The sequence below is a fragment of the Nannobrachium achirus genome, assembly GCF_963921795.1.
Source record: "Nannobrachium achirus genome assembly, chromosome: 12".
NCBI classification, from domain to species: domain Eukaryota; kingdom Metazoa; phylum Chordata; class Actinopteri; order Myctophiformes; family Myctophidae; genus Nannobrachium; species Nannobrachium achirus.
Genome location: NC_137832.1, coordinates 58,852,574 through 58,874,695, shown reverse-complemented (window position 1 = coordinate 58,874,695; position 22,122 = coordinate 58,852,574). Strand labels below are relative to the sequence as shown.

The window sequence follows — 22,122 nt, the reverse complement described above, 5'->3', positions numbered from 1 at the left end:
TTTAAACCTAGACCAACCTCTCCATGTTTGTAAATATTATCTTTTAATCTTACATATGATTCTATCTATACACATGTTTGCCCCCTTACATTTCCTGGTTGCATCCAAACCAAACAATCTAATGTATTTTTCATTCATTCAGTTTTAGACGAGTTGGGCTCTCGATTGCATTTGTAGCGATAGTTAAAAACCAATGGACTCATTGTAATCATGACTGTCTCAAAATTGATTTAATAATGTATGTGTTTGAGTGGGGGTGGAAGCATGTCTATATTAGACTTGTATGAGTTGATTCATGCTTTGGTCAACAACGCGCTATAGCCTAATGCTCTCTAGATTTGCAGATGGTCTCTATATAATATAGCTACAGTGTACAGCACCATTAGATCAAATGGTCCCTATATAATATAGCTACAGTGTACAGCACCATTAGATCAAATGGTCTCTATATAATATAGCTACAGTGTACAGCACCATTAGATCAAATGGTCTCTATATAATATAGCTACAGTGTACAGCACCATTAGATCAAATGGTCTCTATATAATATAGCTACAGTGTACAGCACCATTAGATCAAATGGTCTCTATATAATATAGCTACAGTGTACAGCACCATTAGATCAAATGGTCTCTATATAATATAGCTACAGTGTACAGCACCATTAGATCAAATGGTCTCTATATAATATAGCTACAGTGTACAGCACCATTAGATCAAATGGTCTCTATATAATATAGCTACAGTGTACAGCACCATTAGATCAAATGGTCTCTATATAATATAGCTACAGTGTACAGCACCATTAGATCAAATGGTCTCTATATAATATAGCTACAGTGTACAGCACCATTAGATCAAATCACCAATTCAGTCATTTATTCAGTTCTGGTGAGAACACCAATAAACACTAGTGCATTCCAGTGATATATTTCCACTTTTTGTAAATAAATAAAAATATTTCTCTCACAAATTGTGTTGCAATGTCATACTCTGCGAAACTGGAATTCATGTGGTTTGTACAGTGTCTGATTATAATCTCTTAGTGACAGTTATTGCCATTGCACATTCCTACTGCATCTGGCACACCTCCTTCTGAGTAATACTAGAGGGCATAATGCCAGATGGTTTTAAATGTTTTACTTAAGTAAAAGTATCAATATTACAATATAGAAATACTCTGTTACAAGTAAAAGTCTGGAATTCGAAATTGACTTGAATAAAAGTACAAAGGTATTGGTATCAAAATGTACTTAAATAAAGTACCAAAAGTAGAAAGTAGCCTACTCATTATGCAGAACGTGACGTCCCATTTGAAAATAGCAGATCTACAATGCGACCCGTTGCATTGCGACCCGTTGTGAGCTTGTAGATCGGCTATTTTGAAATGGCCGAAATGTGTAGTGCTGAAGTGGTTAATGTATGTTTTGTAATACTCTGCAAAGTAACTAGCAACTAAAGTATTCAAATAGTAGTACAATAATACAATAATAAAGTAAAATATTTTTCTCTGAGAGAAAAAATGTAAATACTCCGGTAAAGTAAAATAAATACCTCAAAATGCATAATGCTTTATACTCCATATGCCAGTGTCCCATATATTGAAAATAGCCAATATACAAACTCGTAACACCTGGTGCGTTGTGAGCTTGTAGATCAGCTGTTTATGGTGTACGTCTAAGTACTACACAGTATATAACGAGGCTATGAAAAGGCACATGGTTGTCTTCATGTGTCAACAGGGGCGTCACAAGGGTTGGGGGGAGTTATTAGGGCCCAAGGTGGAGGGGCCTTAATTGTTTTATACTTTTAGCTATTGAAAAGTAGCAGATATACAAGCTCACAGTGCCGCGCTGCAAGCTTGTAGATCTGCTATTTTTGAAAAGTCGTGAGAATGTGTGCAAATCTATGAATATAATGTCTTTTTTAAGCGAACATTTGTAACTCAAATCTTGGGGGTCTGTGGCCAAATACATATCATTTTGGGGGTCCTTCACATGAAAAAGTTTGAGCACCACTGACATAGAAGGATTTAGAAGACATTTATAGAATCGGGTCAAAAAATATTCAAAGCAGATTAAAATATTCAAATTGCAGATCTACAAGCTCGCAGTGCCGCGCTGTGAGCTTGTAGATCTTCTATTTTTTCACTATAGTTAAAACACAAAATGATCTAATGCGTAATAATGCGTTCCCAGTCTAAATGGGAACGCATTTGAAGAACATTCATTGGGGGCCCCACAGTGAATCCTTGTACCCATGCAGGGCCCAGAATTTGGTGCGACGCCCCTGTGTGTCAAACATGTGTTTCTTTTCAGTATTTTTCCAGAGGTAGTGGACAGACCTGAACGATTACGTAACAGTGCTACTACTGCATGCCACAGGCAGAGAGTACAACTTTCTGAGCAAACATTTGGAAGTGCATGGCTCTCTGACCAGCCAGGTTAAACAAACGTAAACCCCCTTTCAATCTGGGTGACTGCGTGTCTATTTTTGGGCATGTACTATTATTAAAGGCAGAAACTTTCCACGATCTTTTAAGAAATATCCAAAAAATAGAAATAAGATCTACAAGCTCACTAAAAGCTGTAGACTTGTAGATTGGGTATGCCATTTTCAAACATTTTTGAAAGTATAAAATGGGGCACAAGTGGTTAATAATAATCAGACTTTCTTTTGCACATGTAATTTCTTTGTATTCTACATTGTGAGTGCAGTGACCCACACTGGGATCCTTGACAGGGGTCCAAAAGGACCCTTACAGGTCCATTAGAACCAAATGGACCCTTCTATTTGGTTCCATTTGTACACTCTCTGGGTTATTGGTGGTCCTTGAAATTAAAAAAAAGTTTGGAGAACCACTGGACTAGTGCTGACCTTTAGGTAGGTCAAGCTAAAAAATCACTAGGCTAGATGGTTGAGAATTTCATTGCACTCGTGCTTAGCTTCGGCAAAAAATGTCCCGAGGTGAATGATCTGATTGCGTTCTATATTCTGTGGTCATAGAATTCAGCTGTGCGGGGTGAGCCATGCTTATTTGGTGGGCAGGAAGAAGAATGACAACAGAAATAGAGGAGATATTAAGCCTGTGCTCTGAAGGTGGAATGGACAAGCTATTTAGGGCAGCCAGAGGTGGGCATCGTACAGATCGATGGTCTTTAAAAAAGAAAGAAAGAAAAGGCTGATGGAATGGTGACTGTGACTCTGGATCAGACTTGTACCATTACTGCATTTCACAGCACTGCAGTTTTGTTGATGTAATGCTCCGGGAATCACTCATCTGTCATCATCAGAAGTATGGAATGGGGACGGGCAAAGATCAGAGCACCAGGAAACAAAAAATATACAAAACAAACAAAGTCACATATTTGTGGGCAAATGTTCCTTTGTTTATTGGCGTGTCATTCCCTCTGAGCATTACCGGTAATGTTTATTACTAGCTTGTATATTGAACTGTACTTTCCTGTGCTCGATTTTGCAAACTGTTAATATATTCAATCAATAAAAAAGGGGCGTCAATGGCCTGGAACATAGCAGCCTGACAGCGAGTTGCAGGTTCGATTCCCTGAGCCGACCTTTGCTGCTTGTCACTCCGTCTCTCTCCCTTCCCTGTCTATCTCAACTGTACTATCCAAATAAAGGCAGAAAGGCCCACCACCCCCCATAAAAAAGGTTAATAAACAAATCCATGATACGACTATTTACAGTATCTCTATAAGTGGCAATTATTGAACCGTCTCTGAGTTCATTTAACACTCCGGATTTTAGTCTGTAGACATTTGTTGATTCACAATATGCAATAGCAGCTTGTTGCAATGTGACCTTTAGTCCCCATTACCATTAAACTGCTATTACAGTATAGGAGACCATCTGCTTTAACAGCAGTTTGCTGAAGCAGGGTGTGTCGTTGATTGGAGTGATTCTACTGTCATTGATTTGATGTGAGAACTGCTCGCTGCAGGGTCATTGTATTCAATTCAGCTGAAGCATGATGGTAAATTACACAAGACTTTTAACCTTTGAACCTTAAACTGTCCTCCTTGATTGTGCCTTTCTATTGTAATTTCATGTTGGTGTTGTTTGCGGCGTGAGGTGATACCAGATTGTATTCCTTTCACGAAAGAGTGTTTTCACGAAAGAGTGTTGTGTTTATAAAGGATGACACATTGACCATCAAAATCAATAAATAATTCACAATAATTTATTGTACAATATTTCAGAGGTCCACTGAAATTAAATGCTCGCAGGTTTGTCACCACTGTGCTTGCACACAAACATTATACTTCACTCCCATTATTAACATTACTGCCAAACTCCTCCTAATAACTGTAAATATTTGTCCCACTGCCCGCTGTCTTTACATAGTGATTTAGTGAACTGAAGACATTTTTTTTGCCATTCTCCACAATTAAATAATAGTGTTGATTTGATTAGAAAGTGTAACATTTTTTATTTTAGTAACATTTTTTCACTCTCTGACTGTGGGTTTCTGATGTAAGGATTGATTGTATATGGCAATGTTTACATAAATGGATGTAGCCTACAGTAAAAGTGTTGCACATTTTTAATATTTAACCTCTGGAATAAAACATTTTATAAGTAAAAAATAAGTTTCCCATTTGAAAGTAAACAGTGCAAAAAAGAGTAAATAATAGCAAAATAAAGCAGATTAGCAGAAATAAATTAATTGTCTTACATACACCTGCTTTATGTAAAAGTAATACAAACAGCATCGTGCAGTGTTTTTAATGTTGTTTTCTCAGATCGGATTTTCTTACAAAATGATGGGACTGCACCAGCTCATTTTAGGATTGAATGAATGAAATAAATCAGACTTGGCTATTTTTAAGTAAGCACATCCTCCTCACCTCCTGTTGAACATGCTTACATGTCCAAGTATGTTTTGAGTGACTTCTGTGCCCTTTTTGTTACAACATGCATGTTTGCGCGCGTGTATGTGTGCGCGTGTGTGTGGGTATGCGCGCGCACGTGTGTGTGTGTGTGTGTGTGTGTGTGTGTGTGTGTGTGTGTGTGTGTGTGTGTGTGTGTGTGTGTGTGTGTGTGTGTGTGTGTGTGTTATATGAGATACTTTAATGGTTTCCAGTGGAAATAAGCTTAGTCTTTTCATGTAGGCCTATCTCCTTTTAGTAGACCTTGTACTAGTGAACTGTACCGTCATGAAACTGTACCTTTTCCTATGCAAACTTCTAATAAAGTCTTCAATCAATCAATCAATCAATCAATGTGTGTGTGTGTGTGTGTGTGTGTGTGTGTGTGTGTGTGTGTGTGTGTGTGTGTGTGTGTGTGTGTGTGTGTGTGTGTGTGTGTGTGTGTGTGTGTGTGCCTGCGCGCGCGCATGTGTGTGTGGAAAAGGTCAGACGTGGTGCGGTCCAATGCGCAGCACGCTGAAGGCCCTGCGGTGCTTGCGCAGCAGCATGCGGATCTTCTCGTCGTCAGAGTCCGGGTCCAGGGGCTTGTTGTACTCCTCGTCCTCCACCTCGTTCTCCGAGGCCTCGCCGCCGCCCGGACCCCCGTGGCAGCCGGCCTGCGTGGAGCTGGGCTCCGACGCGCTCTTCTTCCTCCACTTGGTGCGTCGGTTCTGGAACCACACCTAGAGAGTCGAGCAGTAGCGTCAGTTCAGAAAAAGCTAAGGTATGGCAAGTTTGGCAACATGACTGGTGTCTTGCACGCGCGCCCTCGCGCGCGTGCAAGACACCAGTCATGTTGCCATACCTTAGCAACAGGTATGATGAAAAGTACATTTTATTATTTCCCCCTGTAGCCAAGGTATGGCAGCTGCCATAGCTTGCCATACCCAATTGACGCCTCTGGAGTCAAGACAACAAGAGAATGTTTGATCTGTCATTCATTTTCTCTGACTCAACTCAGGCATTGTAACCTGCAGTTACTCACGTAAGCAAGTTAATTTCCACCAAATCGTAACTTGTTTGAGACTGAAACTGTACCAACGTGCTCGCTCCTGCTGCTCAAACAGGTTTGGGGTGTTGTTGGCTGAAGTTCAGTATTTTTATTTAATGTGGGGCAGTGGGGTACGTGTACCCCTAGGCCCTAGGGGTATATTGCGCAGAGGCGACCGAGTATTTCCCGGTGAACCTGCAGTGCGCAAAGGTGGGGGCCTTTAAACAGCCTGCATGCATTAGCAAGAGATTAGATGAGGATAAAGGAAATCGTTAAATGGAAAACATTAAATTAACTTCTGAAAAGGCTTCTTCTAAGCCTACACTATCGCTGCGCAGAGGTAGGTCTACTACAGGCAGGCTACTTGAGAGAAAAAGGGAATGGAAATATTTATTTTACAGTTATGTTTAAAAAGCATGTAGGCGGCCTATGTGTGACTCAGTGACTGTGAACATGCTGCTCCGTAAAGCTTTAGTTTAAACCAAATTAAGTGAGAATTTTGACTAGCACAACTGTTACTGAATAGAAAACAGGCTACAATACTTTTATTTTCAACATATTGACAAAAACTGGACTTTTGATGTCAGTATTTTCTAATCAAAATGTTGTTGTCGATTAAATTAGGGATACTTGGATTCAGCAATCAGGAAAAGGGGGGTACTGAAGCCCAAAAAGTTTGAGACCACTGGTCTAAAATATGGATATGTTCTGATATCCTAAGTAAAGTAGGCCTATAGTTTACAGTAGCCTATATAACCTAGCTGCCACACACACACACACACGCACGCACGCACGCACGCACGCACACACACACACACACACAGAGTAACACACACACACACAGAGTATACAGCATATGACATGGTCACAGCATTTTCTTATTTTTCTGCAGAAGTTCCAATAATAATTATTAGATTAATAATACAAATAAACGTTGCTCAGATGAAACATTCCACTTGAGGTTAAATAGTTGAAATAGTTTATATATTGCAAATAAATCACAGCTTTACAGAAGTTCAGGAGACTCCTTGTAAAATAATGGAAGAAAAAATCAGTACAGGATTTGGGGATTTAACTCTGCTATGCCTAAATGGTAAAATGTCAGCTTTTTGTCATAGGAGTTTGAGCCTGCTTTTTTTTTTATATAGTTTTTTATTGGATATACTATAACTATACATTACACATAATGTTATATGTAACCCATTTTTTCTTTCTTTTAAAAAACACAGGACATTGCACGCAACAAGACAACCATGAGCCCGCTTTTCATGAAGAGTGGAACTCAAAAGAAACATCAGTATAAGCAGTATAATATAACAAATACAAAATAAAAAACGATATAATCTGTGCATTGAAACTATACACACTATAGTATGTCAGGACCTGGCATCTGGTTATTAACCACCTTCCTATGCTTCATCATACAACAAATAACGAACGTGTCTGCAGATCTGCTATTTTTGCTATTTAAAACATTTAATAAAACACAATTCCCTGGTGTCCCAAAATAGGGACGACGCCAGCCTGGGTTAATGTGGTAAATGTAAACATTTTGGCTTTTGTTCTTGCCTACCTGGGGCATAAGCAGTAACATTTGCACTCTCAAACTTTTAATGTTGGTGGTAGATGTAACACAAGTGCACTATAGCTGCTGCTGCACTGAATAGTCCTTCTGCACAGATTATTTGAAGGCCAACAATGTAAATCGTCTCTGTCGGTTGAGACAAATACAGTTTCTTTTCAGGTTTCAAATAAAAAAAATAGCACAAGTATCAGATCTGTACAAACCTAAAACGCGATGCGCTTCGAGCTTGTACTGTATATCTGCTACTTTTGATGTGACGCTGCTGTAGTATGATCAAGTAGGCTACTGCTTTAATTTATGGAAGAAAGAACCTCACAAAAAGTTAAAATATGGAGAGAAGATGTTTCTGCGATGAAATGTATACCTTGACTTGTGACTCTGTCATGCCCAGGGAATAAGCCAGTCTTGCCCTCTCTGGTCCTGCCAGGTACTTGGTTTGCTCAAAGGTTTTCTCCAGGGCAAATATCTGGTGTCCACTGAATGTTGGTCTTGTGTGTTTCTTCCTGCCTGACATCTCCCCCAGTGTATTACTGTCTGGAATTAAAAAAAAGATACAAAACACTTAAGCAAATCTTTGATAAATAATACACTTGTACAGTTATGTGCATACAGTACAGTACAGTACAGTACAGTACAGTACAGTACAGTACAGTACAGTAATAATCTCACAGAAGTTATTCCTGAGCACTGAGAAGCCAACTGACTCTTTTTGTTTGCAACTTTAAATTACATGTATTTAAGATTGCACAGATAGCTTATAGCTATTCAAGTGATCAGCCATTTGCAGTCCCTTTTTTACTTGGTAGGCCTACGCCTACCAATTATTCTAGCATATATGACAGAAAAAGACTATTTCTTTCCTCATTCAAAGTTCCATTTTTATACGACAATGTTCCATTTTTATACGGCTCATAAAGGCGTATTTCTTATGAATCATAATATAACTGCATATTTGTTATGCACATTAATTCATCACCCACATTTAGTTTTACCAGGAAACAAATGAAACCCTTGCAACAGGAAAGTTCTGTCATAATTACGGTATGTTTAGAATGCAATTTACCACAGGTGTCGGCTTTCATCAGACACTGTGATGTGTATCTGAATGTCTGCATGCAGAATCATACACAGTAACACTGACTGCCAAGTCATCTACTTGGTCTTGAACGAGAGCGTCTTGCTCTCTGTCAGTAAAGTCATAACATTATGTTGACAGAGGAAGGTAACTTCTGCATGACAGAGAAGTGAACTAGCAAGGAGAGGAAGCTGTTCTATTGTGTGACCTGTCTGCATGCTCAGGTCAGACAAGAGCATAGAGCAGCAGGGGTTCCCAAACTCTTTGGTCTCAGGGCACCCCGTAAATATTTTTTTAATCCGAGGCACCCCTACATTATAATTTTCACTCCCAGCACCTTATATTTATTATAGCATATTGTCGTTGTCGGGTGGAAACCTTGTATGTCCAAAACCGTTCGTTTGTATTTATCATCTATAAAATGTACTAAACTAGTGAAAACAGCAGATCTACAAGCACACAACGCCTCACGATCGGCTGTAGATCGGCTGTTTTCACAAGTTTTGTGCGACAGTCTTGTATGATGAAGCAGGGCTTTGCTTTACCAGAAGACGTACACATTTGAAGCTTGGAGATACGAGGTTTCTGCCCGACAGTGACGATAATCTAGTGATTATGTTGCAAGGAAAACGTTGAAATAATAGCCATTTTGGTTAGAACTGATTGGAAATAACTTTGTACTTTAAGTTTAAAATGATACTAAATATAAGTGTCCAAATAAATTCCAGATATAATCAAATGATCTCGCGGCACCCCTGGACTGCCGTCGCGGCACCCCAGGGTGCCCCGTCGCCCACTTTGAAAACCCCTGGCATAGAGAGACTCACTGTTGGCGCATTGCTGCCTTCCTCCTCGCCAGTCATAGCCGTTCTCAGCCCAGCAGCTGACACTGCGAGCCTTCATCGGGCAGTCAGTGCCAGGCTTAGAGAAGCCACCGAGGGACGAGTTGTAATCTCGGTTATAATACATCCCCGCGCCGGTAACGGACGGGCCAAAGCCCCCCATAGTGGAGTATCCAGAGAGCAGCGTGGTGGTGCCCGATGATCCCATGCCCAGCATGGAGCGGCTTAGGATGTCGCTGATGCCGTGAGGGGTGCCCGCCGCAAGCTGGTTGTTCAGGCCTTGGTTGAGTTTATAGAAGGAGTTGGGCACGGAGTATTGGCACACCTGTGCCTTGAGATCAGAGGGGAACTGATTCAGGCTGTTGTTGAACAGGAAGGACCCCTGGATGTTTGGATCCATGGGAAGTGTCTCTGGCTCCGGGTTGCACCAAACTCACTCAGTAACGTCCGGTCGGTCAGCTCAGGTCAGGCAGACCCAGTTTGGCCCACAGGATTCCACTTGTGCACACTGAACTGATCTATAACCGCACTCCCAGTCTCTATTATGTCTCAAATGATAAAGGCAATGGATGCTGCTATCCGCTACCTTTTTCACCAAGTTTCCCCCAAGTCACTGATGTCTGCAAAAGTTGCTACTACAGCGTGGAGTATAGTGCCAATAGAAAAGCTTTCTTCACTCTCTCCCGTCACCTGTTCTCAGCCATAGTGTGGTGTATGATAATTCCATAATCACCTTCAGGTGAGCCCTCTGGAAGGATATCACAATGCTCCTAAAAGACCGATACCTCCTGTCGGCTCAGGGGTCATAAATAAGCGTTATCTTGAAATGGAAGTGGCACCTTGATAAAGACCGGCCACATTAGAATGCAGCCCTCGATTGGTCAGGTTCTTCGACCTCCAATGCATTTCCATTGGCTCCCCGGTGAAAGCCAAGCCTTTCATTGGAAGGCAGCAGATTGATAGTGTTTTAAACAGGTGGAGTGGGAACAAGTTGGCTTTTGATGGCCTGCCATGGCCAGCCGAGTGTGGTGGAGCAGAGACGGCTTGCTGGCCCTTTATTTTCTCAAAATCCAAAATAGAATTAAATTGGTGCTAATGCGTCTTAAAACAATTATTCCTGGTGTTATGTTATTTTATATTAGGCCTATCCCTTTTTTGCACATTGCTTATTAAACATCCTTAATAGTGATACAAGTTTTTACTGTATTAGAAAATACGATAATGCAGTAATGAATTAAAAGGGGTAAGTCAGACATGATCACTTGTAATTTTTGTGTGCTTTGTGAATTTATAGTCTATAGAGACATTTGTAGCGTGTTATAAGTGTATCATGGGTGTATCTTACAGTACAGACTGACTTAATTCACTATGAATACATTTTGTGCGTGTTGTCATTTTAGAGCTACACATCTGTGCAGAAATTGAAACTCCAGTTACCTCATTGCAAATTTTAGATGTGCAGGAGCAGCACTGTTGCAATAATTACATTCACATTAGCATTTTGATTGAGATCTAACCAGAGGAATAAATCATAGAAATGCACCTTCTAATTGAACAATAGCATTTTTTAAGATTTCTCCCTCACAATGGGGATAAATTGTCTTGGAGTTCAGTTCACTCAGCTTAGCAGCAGCTGTAATTCAGTAGACACATTTGATTGACTGCATCTCATATATCTTCATTTATTCATCATCACATTGAAATAACATTCAGCTGAGTTTTAGTTGAAGCGAGGGTAAATTAAAGCTTATAATTATGATGCCATTTTGGAAGTGGTTAAGGATTGAATTGTTCAAAGAGAAAATACAATATCAAAATATGTCCCCCCCCCCCCAACACAAAACGAAATCACAAAAGTAAAAACTAATGAAAAAAACAAAACATTCTGAATATTGTTTTACCAGCTCGATATTTTCTGACTTTTTATTTCATGGGAACAGCCTATGAACACGATTTGACTTTATGATTACGATATGTTTGAGAAGTCCTCTGCGTAAAATGCTCTAAAAACATGATGATAGAATACAGTGGATTGACATTAAGCCTGTGCTTTTAATGTTGAGGGTGCAGCTGACTCAATACTATCCCTCCAAGAGAAGTCTACACACATGCGCACGCACGCACGCACGCACACACGCACGCACGCACACACACACACACACACACACACACACACACACACACACACACACACACACACACTAACACACTAACACATGCACGCACACACATGTAGACGACGAGCACATGAAGATAAATGTGTGCACGCACGCACACAAATCTTCTCTCAGCACCCCCCTGCTTCTCATACACTCATGGGAGTCACAGGCAGCATTGTTACTTTGCAAGCACAGAGAACATCAATTATTAACAGACTGTGTGCCAGTTTGTGTGAGTGTGCACATGAGTGTGTGTGAGTGTGCATGTGCCGTGCGTGTGTAAGGGGAGTACCCGAACCACGTTAAGGGGTGGGGGAAGTTCGGGATTTCCCGAGTTGGATGAGGACCCTTGGGTCATTGTAGGGGCAAGGAGTGGGCATGTTGAATGTTTTATTGTGTTTGCATGTGTGAGTGTGGGAGTCTAATAGTGCCTAATGTCTTTTAAAAGCTTGAATAGGCTATTACTCCACAAGGGAGCGTTTCGCTGTTTCTACGTGTCATCTTTTCGACACCCAACCTTACCCTAACCCTAACCTCTGTCTCCGTGGGGTGAGTCGCTGTACAGTTGTAATTTGGAGTATAATCCTTAAAAATGCTTTATTTATTATTCAGGAAGGCAACTAGTGAGCCACACTTGGCCTGCATATGGGCCATATTCCTTGTCGTGTGTCCTGTTGTATACGTGATATTCTTGAAGTTGAGCTCTTTAAAAAGGGAGCAGGGTAAAACCGCAGTGCAATATGACAGAAACGCTAGTAACTTTCCAAGAGTGAGGATGACGCAAGTTTGGAATTTCGCTGCCCCTCTGGTCCTCATCATTCCTCCCTCATCCTGTCACATGAAGACTTGACTCAGTGGTCACATGACCAATGCACAACATGCATTCTCCTTTAGGGGGCAGCAAAAATCTCCAGACACTTTACAGATGAAAAAAGATGAGAATTCTATATTTAATCTACCGGTATATGTACAGTCTACACGCGCACGCGTGGGCACACACACACACACACACACACACACACACACACACACACACACACACACACACACACACACACACACACACACACACACACACACACCTGACTGTTTGTGAATAAACAGGATGCTCTTTTCTTTTCTCGTTGCTCTTTTGCCTTTTGCACTCTTTCTTTTTTCATCTTTCTACATCTTATTATTATTATTACCCATTTTAGATTATTATTATTATTATTATTAGATGTGGTTTGCTGTTATTGTTATTTTGATATACCACTGTATTGTCTGAAGGATGCCAAACAAAAACAAGTTTTACTCTTATGTACCTGTACAAAAGATGTAACAATAAAGTACAACCTTGAACCCTTGAACCTTGAGCAAAACCAAAACTCAAGAGGCTTGCAAGTGCTGCTATCTTTGCAGCACGTGCAAGACTCTTGAGTTTTGGATTTGTTATTCCCTTCAACTGTGGCATTGAATTCACAATATAATGTTCTTTGGGGATGGGGAAACAATGCTGTTTAAATTGCCCATATCTTATCTATATATCTATCTATAAAACCTTTGCCCTTCCCCAAACACATAAAGCTGTTATCAGACACATGAGGAATACAACAACATTAACCACAAAGACAACAATGTCTTATAACGAAACTGATATCATATCACTGTAGGTGTGCAAATGTTGAACGTGCGTAAAGACAATTCAACCGGCAGACTGAGAGGCTTGTTGAGATTATTGTGTTGAGCTGCAACTGGGGCTTTGCTTTCCTAGAAAATGACCTTTGTAACACATTGATTGATTGATTGATTGATTGATTGATTGATTGATTGATTGATTGATTGATAGATCGTCAAAAATGTTACAAAGAAATGTCAACAGCACGTGGTACAGTCAGACATTTATTTAATGCTTTAACTATTGAAAAATAGAAGATAACAAGCGCCGAGCGGCACTGTGTGCTGCGAGCTTGTAGATCTGCTATTTTTGAAAAATCTTTATTTTTGAATATATCTTTTTAAAAGCAAACATTTGTAACTCAAATATTTGCTTCTGGGTGGTCCCTGGAACAACATATTTTTAGATGGGTGTCGGCAGCCAAATGCATGTAATCTTGGGAATCCTTGACTTGAAAAGGTTTGAGAACCACTGATTTAGAAGAAGGATTTAGATTAGAAGACATTTATAGAATCAGGCTAAAAACTTTCAACAATATAAAAAAAAAAAAAATAGCAGGTCTACAAGCTTGCATGTGAGCTTGTATATCTGCAATTTCTTTAATAGTTAAAGCATAAAATAATGGTTAAAGTGGTTCAAACAGATTTGCGTTCAGACGTAAATGGCTATAATGCTAAAAGGATAACACAAAAAATGTAGGCCTACGTGTTTCCGTTGTGGTCCTATCCTATGCATCCAATTCACAACATAGCACAATAAATAACCTCCAGTGCTATAGAAGCATCCACACCTCAGCAAATGGTTAAATTCAAGAGATGTATTTGTCATTATGCCTGCATGTGTGGTACACTCAACCACACTATAACATTGTCCAACATACCGTATATAGTACCAGTAAGACACCCTGAGGGTGAGAAGCGAAGAGTGAGGTCGCGCACATGGCTGCGTGCACATGGCTGCTTTGGCATGTAGGTCTATACTTCTGCTGAGCTGGTCGAGTCATCACTGTGATGTCAGAACAGGTCAGCTATATGGAGTCCGTGAGGCCAGAAGTATAGAGCTCCATATATGGGCCTCTTAAGTCTGACATCATTTTGTAGGCGGAGGAAAACATCTGAATCTTTCTTTTTACTATAAGCAATTTTTTCTTCTCTTTCTTGTTGACAGGAAACTGGTAGAATTATACTTTAATTCTACTCTAAATAGCGAGGGACACAGCACTGCCCATATGGACAATAAATCTGCTTGGCATCAGGGGGGGGGTCTGACTACAAAATCACGGCTTAAGAAGCCCATGGAAATCTAGGTCAGCGGTTCTCAACCTGTGGGCCGGGACCCCCAGGGGGGTCCCCAAACTTAATGTGCAACACATGTTTTCAATTCAATTCAATTTTTATCTCTCAACAGTAAACAAACCAACATAAAGTTTAAGTGTAGAGGGTATATGCACACCAGTATAAGTGACAATTTAAGGATTTTTTCATACCTCTAAAATATCTAATTAAACATTGGTCAAATAGTCAAATATTAGAGGCAGAAATTGTGAAATAAGACAATCTACATGCTCAAACGCCTCGCAACAAGCATGTGCATGTAGATCAGCTATTTTCACAATAGAACCGTATTATAGAAAATGTAATTCCTCAACTCTCTTAGAGCTTGTCAGAGTGGCGGGGCCTGAAAAGGTTGAGAACCACTGATCTAGGTGATGATGCAGTCGTCTCCATGTATGGATATCCAGGGGTTGAAGAGGTCAGTGTCGATATGGATATCCAGGTGATGATAGTCAGCCGTCTTGATTTGCAAATGAATTCTGTCTTGGGCATATGGAGCATCCATATATGGGCATTGCCAAATATTGGCTTAATATTGATGACATCAGGGATCTCCATATATGATTGCCAGAACATATGACTTGGTCATTGAGTCAACAATGTGATGTCACAACAGGTCAGCTATATAGACATTGAGGCGTTACCCACTGACTGACTCACAGACGGACAGGATTGCCGGGTTTCATAGTAAACTGCGACCTACTGCTGCAATAATAAAAACAAGGTACACAGGTAAGTAATATGTTATAAAACTGTGTGTGTACGTACACTGTACAATGTCACTGTTTAGGTCGCTATGCATTCATTTTTCACTGACATTCTAGGTTTTCTGTGAAGACATCTGTTGCATAGCTGTTGCCATAAGACATAAGTAATTGGAAGACTTTCCAAGAAACGACACTATTTTAACATAATCGGAATTATGACCTTGATTATGATGTGTGGATCTATTAAACACTTCAGAAAAGATAAGAAGTTAAGTTTCGTTATTACTTGGCGGTCATCTTCACAGAGCACGTGAGGCTGACCGCCAAGTAATAATGAAACTTAACTTCTTATCTTTTCTGAAGTGTTTATCTGTTTAATAGATCCACACCATATAATCGGATCACCCCTTATAAACCCCCCCCCCCACACACTTAACCACTTTCACTTTCACTTGAGATTCAGAAGCCACAACAACTCTGTCATCTTTTCAGAACATGCATGTTATGCATAGGCTATGTATATTGTTGTGCAAAGCAAATAAATCAAATAGCTAGAAAATAGCAGATCTACATGCTTAAAACATTGGTGTGCAAAACACTAGCAATATACACAGAGTGAGGTACTATAACTGTATGTTGCAGCCAGAGGATGTTTACACAATAGAAAATATGCAGAATATAAATGTGAGAAAAAAACGAGCAAGAAAGATAATACAGAATACACACACACACGTACATGCAGCAGAAAGTTGGCCTAAGAAGTAGCAGTGAAGGGTGAATTTTATGGGTGAATATTATATGGTGAACTGTAGCAATTTTGAGCTGAATACAACCTAGCTCTGGTCCAGAGCCGCTCTGACAGGCGGCTGACTAAAAGACAATACCAGGATTTCTCAGGCCCTACGAGCTCAACTTCAGTCAAAATAAACAAAACTACTTTGCTACTCACCATACCAAAGGTAGTTTTGTGTTGTTGAAAGTCTATTCTCTGCGGTGGGAAACCTCTCAGCACCCCACCCACTCTGTAAAATACATTATTTTTGTCATGAAATAAAACGCATCGAACTCGATCCCACCGCCGCTTATTTCCGGGTTGTGTCTGCGGTGGCTCGAGGTGGGTGCGTTTTATTTCATGACAAAAAATAATGTATTTTACAGAGTGGGTGCTGGGTGGGGTGCTGAGAGGTTTCCCCACCGCGGAGAATAGACTTTAAACAACGCAAAAGTACCTTTGGTTTGGTGAGTAGTGAAGTAGTTTAGTTTATTTTGACTGAAGTTGAGCCCTCGTAGGGGCTGAGAAATTCTGGTGTAGTCTTTTAGCCCGCCGCCTGTCAGAGCGTCGCTCTGGACCAGAGCTAAATAACGCACCATTTGTGTTCAGAGTTTGGCACCAAGCCAAGGGAAGGCGGCCCCAGTCATAGATATTATGGTCCCAGCTTCCATGTCTGAGTAACTTTGGGTACTTTTCCAAAGTCCCTCCCCTTTTGTTGTGATTGTTTTGTATGTCAGCCTCTGGGCACGTGTGTGGAGTGGAGAACATATAAAAAGGAACCATGCACTCCCACCTCAGAAAACCAAACTCAACTCAACAAGACAGATGTATGTAAACGGTCTCCTACTGTAGATATGCTCAACAATACATTCCCTGACCTCTTCAAGATGATGAACAAGATCTGCACCGACTCTGGTAAGGCTTTGTTTACTTTATACTGCAACTCAATATTTCATAGTAAATCCTGAGTTTATCTCAATCCTGAATTTAACTCAGAGTCTTATTTGTCAGTTCTGCACTGTATATCTGATCAGCTTAATTGATGGACATTGATACTGAAAATACTGCACATCACATGTGATAGAGGTACAAAATGTACTGTTATTTCTAATCCTGACTGAGAGAATTTGTTGAGGTGACAAGAAGAGAGATTTAATTTTTTCATTGATGATGACTCATTGTCTAAAATGATGATACAAAATACCATCATAAGCCAAAATGTGTTGCATCATTAAGGCAGGGATGCATGCTGTAAGCAGAAAGTAGGTTAATACATGCCTATGCATGCCTATGACTCTTGCTTACAGTAAAATGCCGTTGCAGATGATGACACACTCATTGACTTGTAAGAATGGGGACATGCTCCCCATTCTTAGATAAGTGAGATTAGATTAGAAAGTGTAATTTACAGTTAGGCAGTTATAAACATATCTCCCACAGACAGTTGGACAGTTCATCTGGATCTACTAGTATTGATTAGACCAGGGTTTGTTTATGAGAGGGAATTAGTGTTAGCCTGACACTCAGCCTGAATTGACATTTCGTTTCACTTCATTATCCAAAACAAAAATGTAAAGGGGTGTGGCTAGCGATTCAGGGTCTGGAACTAGGCTAAATTAGTGTCACTATGTCACTAAGTGCATAATGTATGTGTTTTATATTTTCAAATATAAACCTTCACACAAATAAGTGATGACATGATTTTAATTTAGAAAAATAACATCATAATCTGCCTATTAACGTTAACACTTGCTTGATAGCAGTTAACATAAGAAATTATATGACTTACCAATTCCCATATAACCAATAGAAACCGATCCTGTTTATCCTGTTAAGGTAGATATTAATAACTTCTGGAAAGATAAGAGGTTTAATTTTTACTTGGCAGACAACCTTGTTTTTATATTCTTCACCTGGCCGTCAGCCCACGTTTTTCTTTCATGTTCTTTCAGTCAACAAACCTCTTCCTCTTAGGGCTGTGTACATTGTATTCTGTAAAGCACAATCTACCTTCGTGTCAAAGTATAATTCCATACATTTAAGTATAATTCGTTTTTAGTCGCTGCAAATAAAGATCACATCTCATTCCATTAATTCAGAGTAAACATCGGTTGTTTGTTTTTCCGTGTGACCCTCATGCTCCTCATCTTGTTATATGAGTTAAAAAAGGACCCCTATTGAAACAGCCCGGAGGCTTCCTTGCGGTGTTTATCCTTTTAGTTGACCTTGTACCAGTGAACTGTACTGTCATGTACCTTTTCCTATGAAAACTTCTAATAAAGTATTCAATTAATTAATCAATCAACCGCTTTGGCCATGTCATAATAAGCCAAAATGTTCAAAATCTAGCTAAATCTTTTTGTTTTTTTGGCATTTTTCTGAATTTTCAACATTTTCAATTTTCATTTTATTTTCAAGCAACAATAGTAGATCTACTATACAAGATTGCAACATAATGCAATGCAATACTTTGTGAGCTCATAGATCGACTATTTTCACTGGTATTATGAACTAGGTCTTAAGCAATTAACAACTACGTGCTTCCTCTCTCTCTCTCTCTCTCTCTCTCTCTCTCTCTCTCTCTCTCTCTCTCTCTCTCTCTGCAGGATCAGAGGAGTCACACAAGTGTGGGGTCTTCTGCCTGGGTCCTTTAAGCTTCCACATGCAGGCTTTGGGTGAACGGGTCAGCCTGAGCCAGGGGGGCAGACTGGCAGTGAGGGCCTCGGGCACATTCAGAAACGGCCTGGTGTTCAGCAGCCGCCCGCTGAAGGTACGGGAGAGGCTGCGTCTGAGAGTGGTGCAGGGGAACGTGGGGAACTGGCACGGGGCGCTGCGAGTGGGCTTCACCAACGTACCACCGACGTCCAGGGCTGGGCCTCTGCCCACCATGGCCATCCCTGACCTCACGGACACGCTTGGGTACTGGGCCGCACCCTTACCCGAGACTCTCTGCTACTCGGGTTCAGAGCTGGAGTTCTGGGTTTCTTCTGGTGGTAACATCTGCTTTAAGAAGAAGAATGACGTTGCCAAGTACAAACTGAAGGGAGGAGTGGACCTGCGTCGGCCCCTATGGGCCATGGTTGACATCTATGGACAAACATGCTCCGTTCTACTGCTAGGTAGGTACATCATGAATAAATCCATTATCCACATCAACCCTATCATATAGGCTAGTGTTTGTACAGCTTGTAGATCTACAATCAGATTAACTTGTAGATCATGTAATCTGCTATTTTTAGCTGAAGAGATTTGGTATAGTGGGACAAAGCGAGGTGGGAAAAGTACAGACCCCTGGGGGACCCCAGTCAAAAAAGAATAGGGTTTAAGTGGTTAACGATATTAACCCTGGTGTCCCTATATTTCATAGGTGGACATTTTAAAACATTCTTTTCTCCAAACTTTTCATGTGACATTTCTCACACTGTGAGTTTATTGATCTGCTATTTTTGCTATTAGTATGACGAGGTATAAATAAAGGGCTAAGTGGTTAATTAGCCTGTTATTAATTTTAAGGACAAAGCTGTTTTTTTCTTTTTTTTTACTAGCCATCCTACTTTACATAACATGATAGATTAAATGACTCCCACCTGATTTCTTGTTGCAGGCTCTGAGTTAACCGGAACTTTTAGATCCCGGAGGTCCTGCCCCACTCCTGAACAGCTTTCCTCACCTGATGTCGACAACCATTACAATTTGAACTGTTCTACAGAGGACGTCTGTGCAAACATGGCCGAGGAACTCAAATCAGGTAAACAGGCTCAGTCTTTCAGACACAACACAATGTTTACAAATCAGTAGGCCAAGATATCGTCGTCGTCGGGTGGAAACCTTGTATGTCCAAAACCGTTCGTTTTGTAATGATCATTTTAAAAACGCTCTAAACTAGTGAAAACAGCCGATCTACAAGCACACAACGCCTCGCGCCGCGAGGCGTTGTGTGCTTGTAGATTGGCTGTTTTCACTATCTTTGTGTGACGGCCTTGTATGATGAAGCAGGGCTTTGCTTTGTGAAAAACGTACAAATTTGAAACTTGGAGATACGAGGTTTCTGCCCGACAGTGACGATATACAGTATGTACTCTTTCTTGTTTGAACTGAAGTTGTAATCACATACTATTTCATGGTTGTTGATTTAAAAAAATCAATGCGTCTCTTTTCTTGCATATTCAGAGAATGTGAAGAGCTGTGTGGCATGCATGGCAAAGGATGCCAGCGTCACTCTGCTATGTGGCCACACGTGCTTATGCCCGCAGTGTGCCACCAGAGTGATCCAGGAGTTCGGCACCTGCCCGCTGTGTCGAAGGTGTATCCGAGTCTGAGATTCACTGGAGGAGGCCACTGCCCACGAGCCAGGCATGGACCGTTAATACTGTGAAAATGAACTCTGCTGCAGAAGGTCCCAGGGGAATTGTACCATAATGATCATCTGGTTATTAACCACGTCCCAATTCTGGGCATGCCATCATAGGAGAAATAAAAGTATCCATTTTCAGAATGTGAAACAATTGCAGATCTTGTAATGATAATGCCCAATGATGTGACGCATTATTACTTTGTAGATTGGCTGTTTTTTTTCTGCCATTCATCGCACAACAAAGTACATAGGACTCAAGTAGTTACATCTATAAACGGTGGTATTTAAGCTCCCATGTCACCCCAGAGACCCTGGGATCTTCCCAACCTTTCTCCACTACAAGCTTCTCACTTTGAAGCACTATGAAGAAGCTGTGGATTGTGAAAGTCTTCTCGGCTCAGGATGAACAGACTTTGCTTTATATGTACATTTTATACATGAATTCCTTTAACTGATTGTTCTGTTTACTGAATCTCTGACACTGAAGAACATTCTGATTGCACTAAAGACAATGAATGCACTGTATGTAACTGTATACAATGGTATACTGTACTATATTCCTTGAAGGATGAAAGAAAAGAAAAATTACATTCTTTACATATACTTTATGTAGTTAAATTTATAATCTCAGGTTTATATTTGATATATACTGTAAGTACCAGTATACTATATTAGTATTCTGTATGTTTCTATATGTTTGATACATTTTTTTCCTGTTTGTATATAATATATAGTATATTTATTGTATGTATTATTTATGTGTTCAGAAATATTGCTACACTTATTGTGCATGTATGTGATAGTCATCAAATTCATGAAGTTAGTGTGCTGCTGATAATAGCCTATTTGTTGTTAATGTCAAGGATTTACCTGATTAAAGTCTGCCCAATCAAGATTGACGTGTCCCTTATTGCATGTTAATACAAAATTATAAAAGGCTTATGATGCAGACTAATTGTTTTCACAATAACCCACCTATAAAAGTTGCAGCTAAAATTAACGCATGCACTTCTCATTGCGGCCACTAAGGGCCAGTGTTGAATTGCTGATTATTTGAAGAAAGAAAGAAAGAAAGAAAGAGAAAATATGTAAACATGTTTGATTGATGATTCTGAATGCTTTATTACAAGGCAGTGATGAAACCCCAACAAACACTATCTTTTCTCTTTTTCTTCCTTGTTTATAACTGTTTCTTGTTTTTATTTTTTTAGTTATTGATATCCTATGCATACTGTATTCTATCCATCTGTCTTTCAATGTTATATGAGTTAGACGACTAATAATAATAATGAATTGCATTTTTATAGCGCTTTTCCAAGTGCTCAAAGCGCTTTACAATGGTTCATTCATTCATACATTCATACAAAAGAGTTGCTGTGTAAATAAGCCGTAAAGCTTACTAGGATCTCCTTTTAGTTTACCTTGTACCAGTGAACTGTACTGTCATGAAACTACCTTTTCCTATGCAACCTTCTAATAAAGTCTTCAATCAATCAATCAATCAGTCAATCAATCAATCAAGATTGATTTATTGAGTTTGAACCAATCAATTTCCATGGCAACCCCATTCCAGCCCAGGAATGCTGGGAAATCTCCCATGATGCCCTCACTGCAAGGCTATTTGTCTAAAAGCTAACAACCTTACCTGTTTGTTGTGCGTAGCTGAAAATATGTAAGTAGCATGTGTGAGGTTAATGACGTTAACAATTATATTTAAG

The 22,122-nt window shown here is 40.1% G+C and overlaps 3 protein-coding genes across 3 annotated transcripts in view; 2 read left to right on the top strand and 1 right to left on the bottom strand.

The window, feature by feature from the left end:
- The window catches only part of dbnlb (drebrin-like b), a 199,397-nt gene that overhangs the window by 169,955 nt on the left and 7,320 nt on the right, over nt 1-22,122 (top strand). The window lies entirely within an intron of this gene.
- nkx6.3 (NK6 homeobox 3) lies at nt 5,375-9,821 on the bottom strand (the record flags this gene model as incomplete). Its single annotated transcript, XM_080739227.1, has 3 exons — nt 5,375-5,611; nt 7,869-8,038; nt 9,407-9,821. 3 exons carry the CDS (start codon nt 9,819-9,821, stop codon nt 5,375-5,377), a joined length of 822 nt encoding a protein of 273 aa, XP_080595353.1.
- Nucleotides 16,938-20,369, top strand: LOC308295758 (E3 ubiquitin-protein ligase NEURL3; the record flags this gene model as incomplete). Its single annotated transcript, XM_080738805.1, has 4 exons — nt 16,938-16,965; nt 18,657-19,169; nt 19,655-19,798; nt 20,221-20,369. The coding sequence occupies 4 exons, from the start codon at nt 16,938-16,940 to the stop codon at nt 20,367-20,369; spliced, it is 834 nt and encodes a 277-aa protein (XP_080594931.1).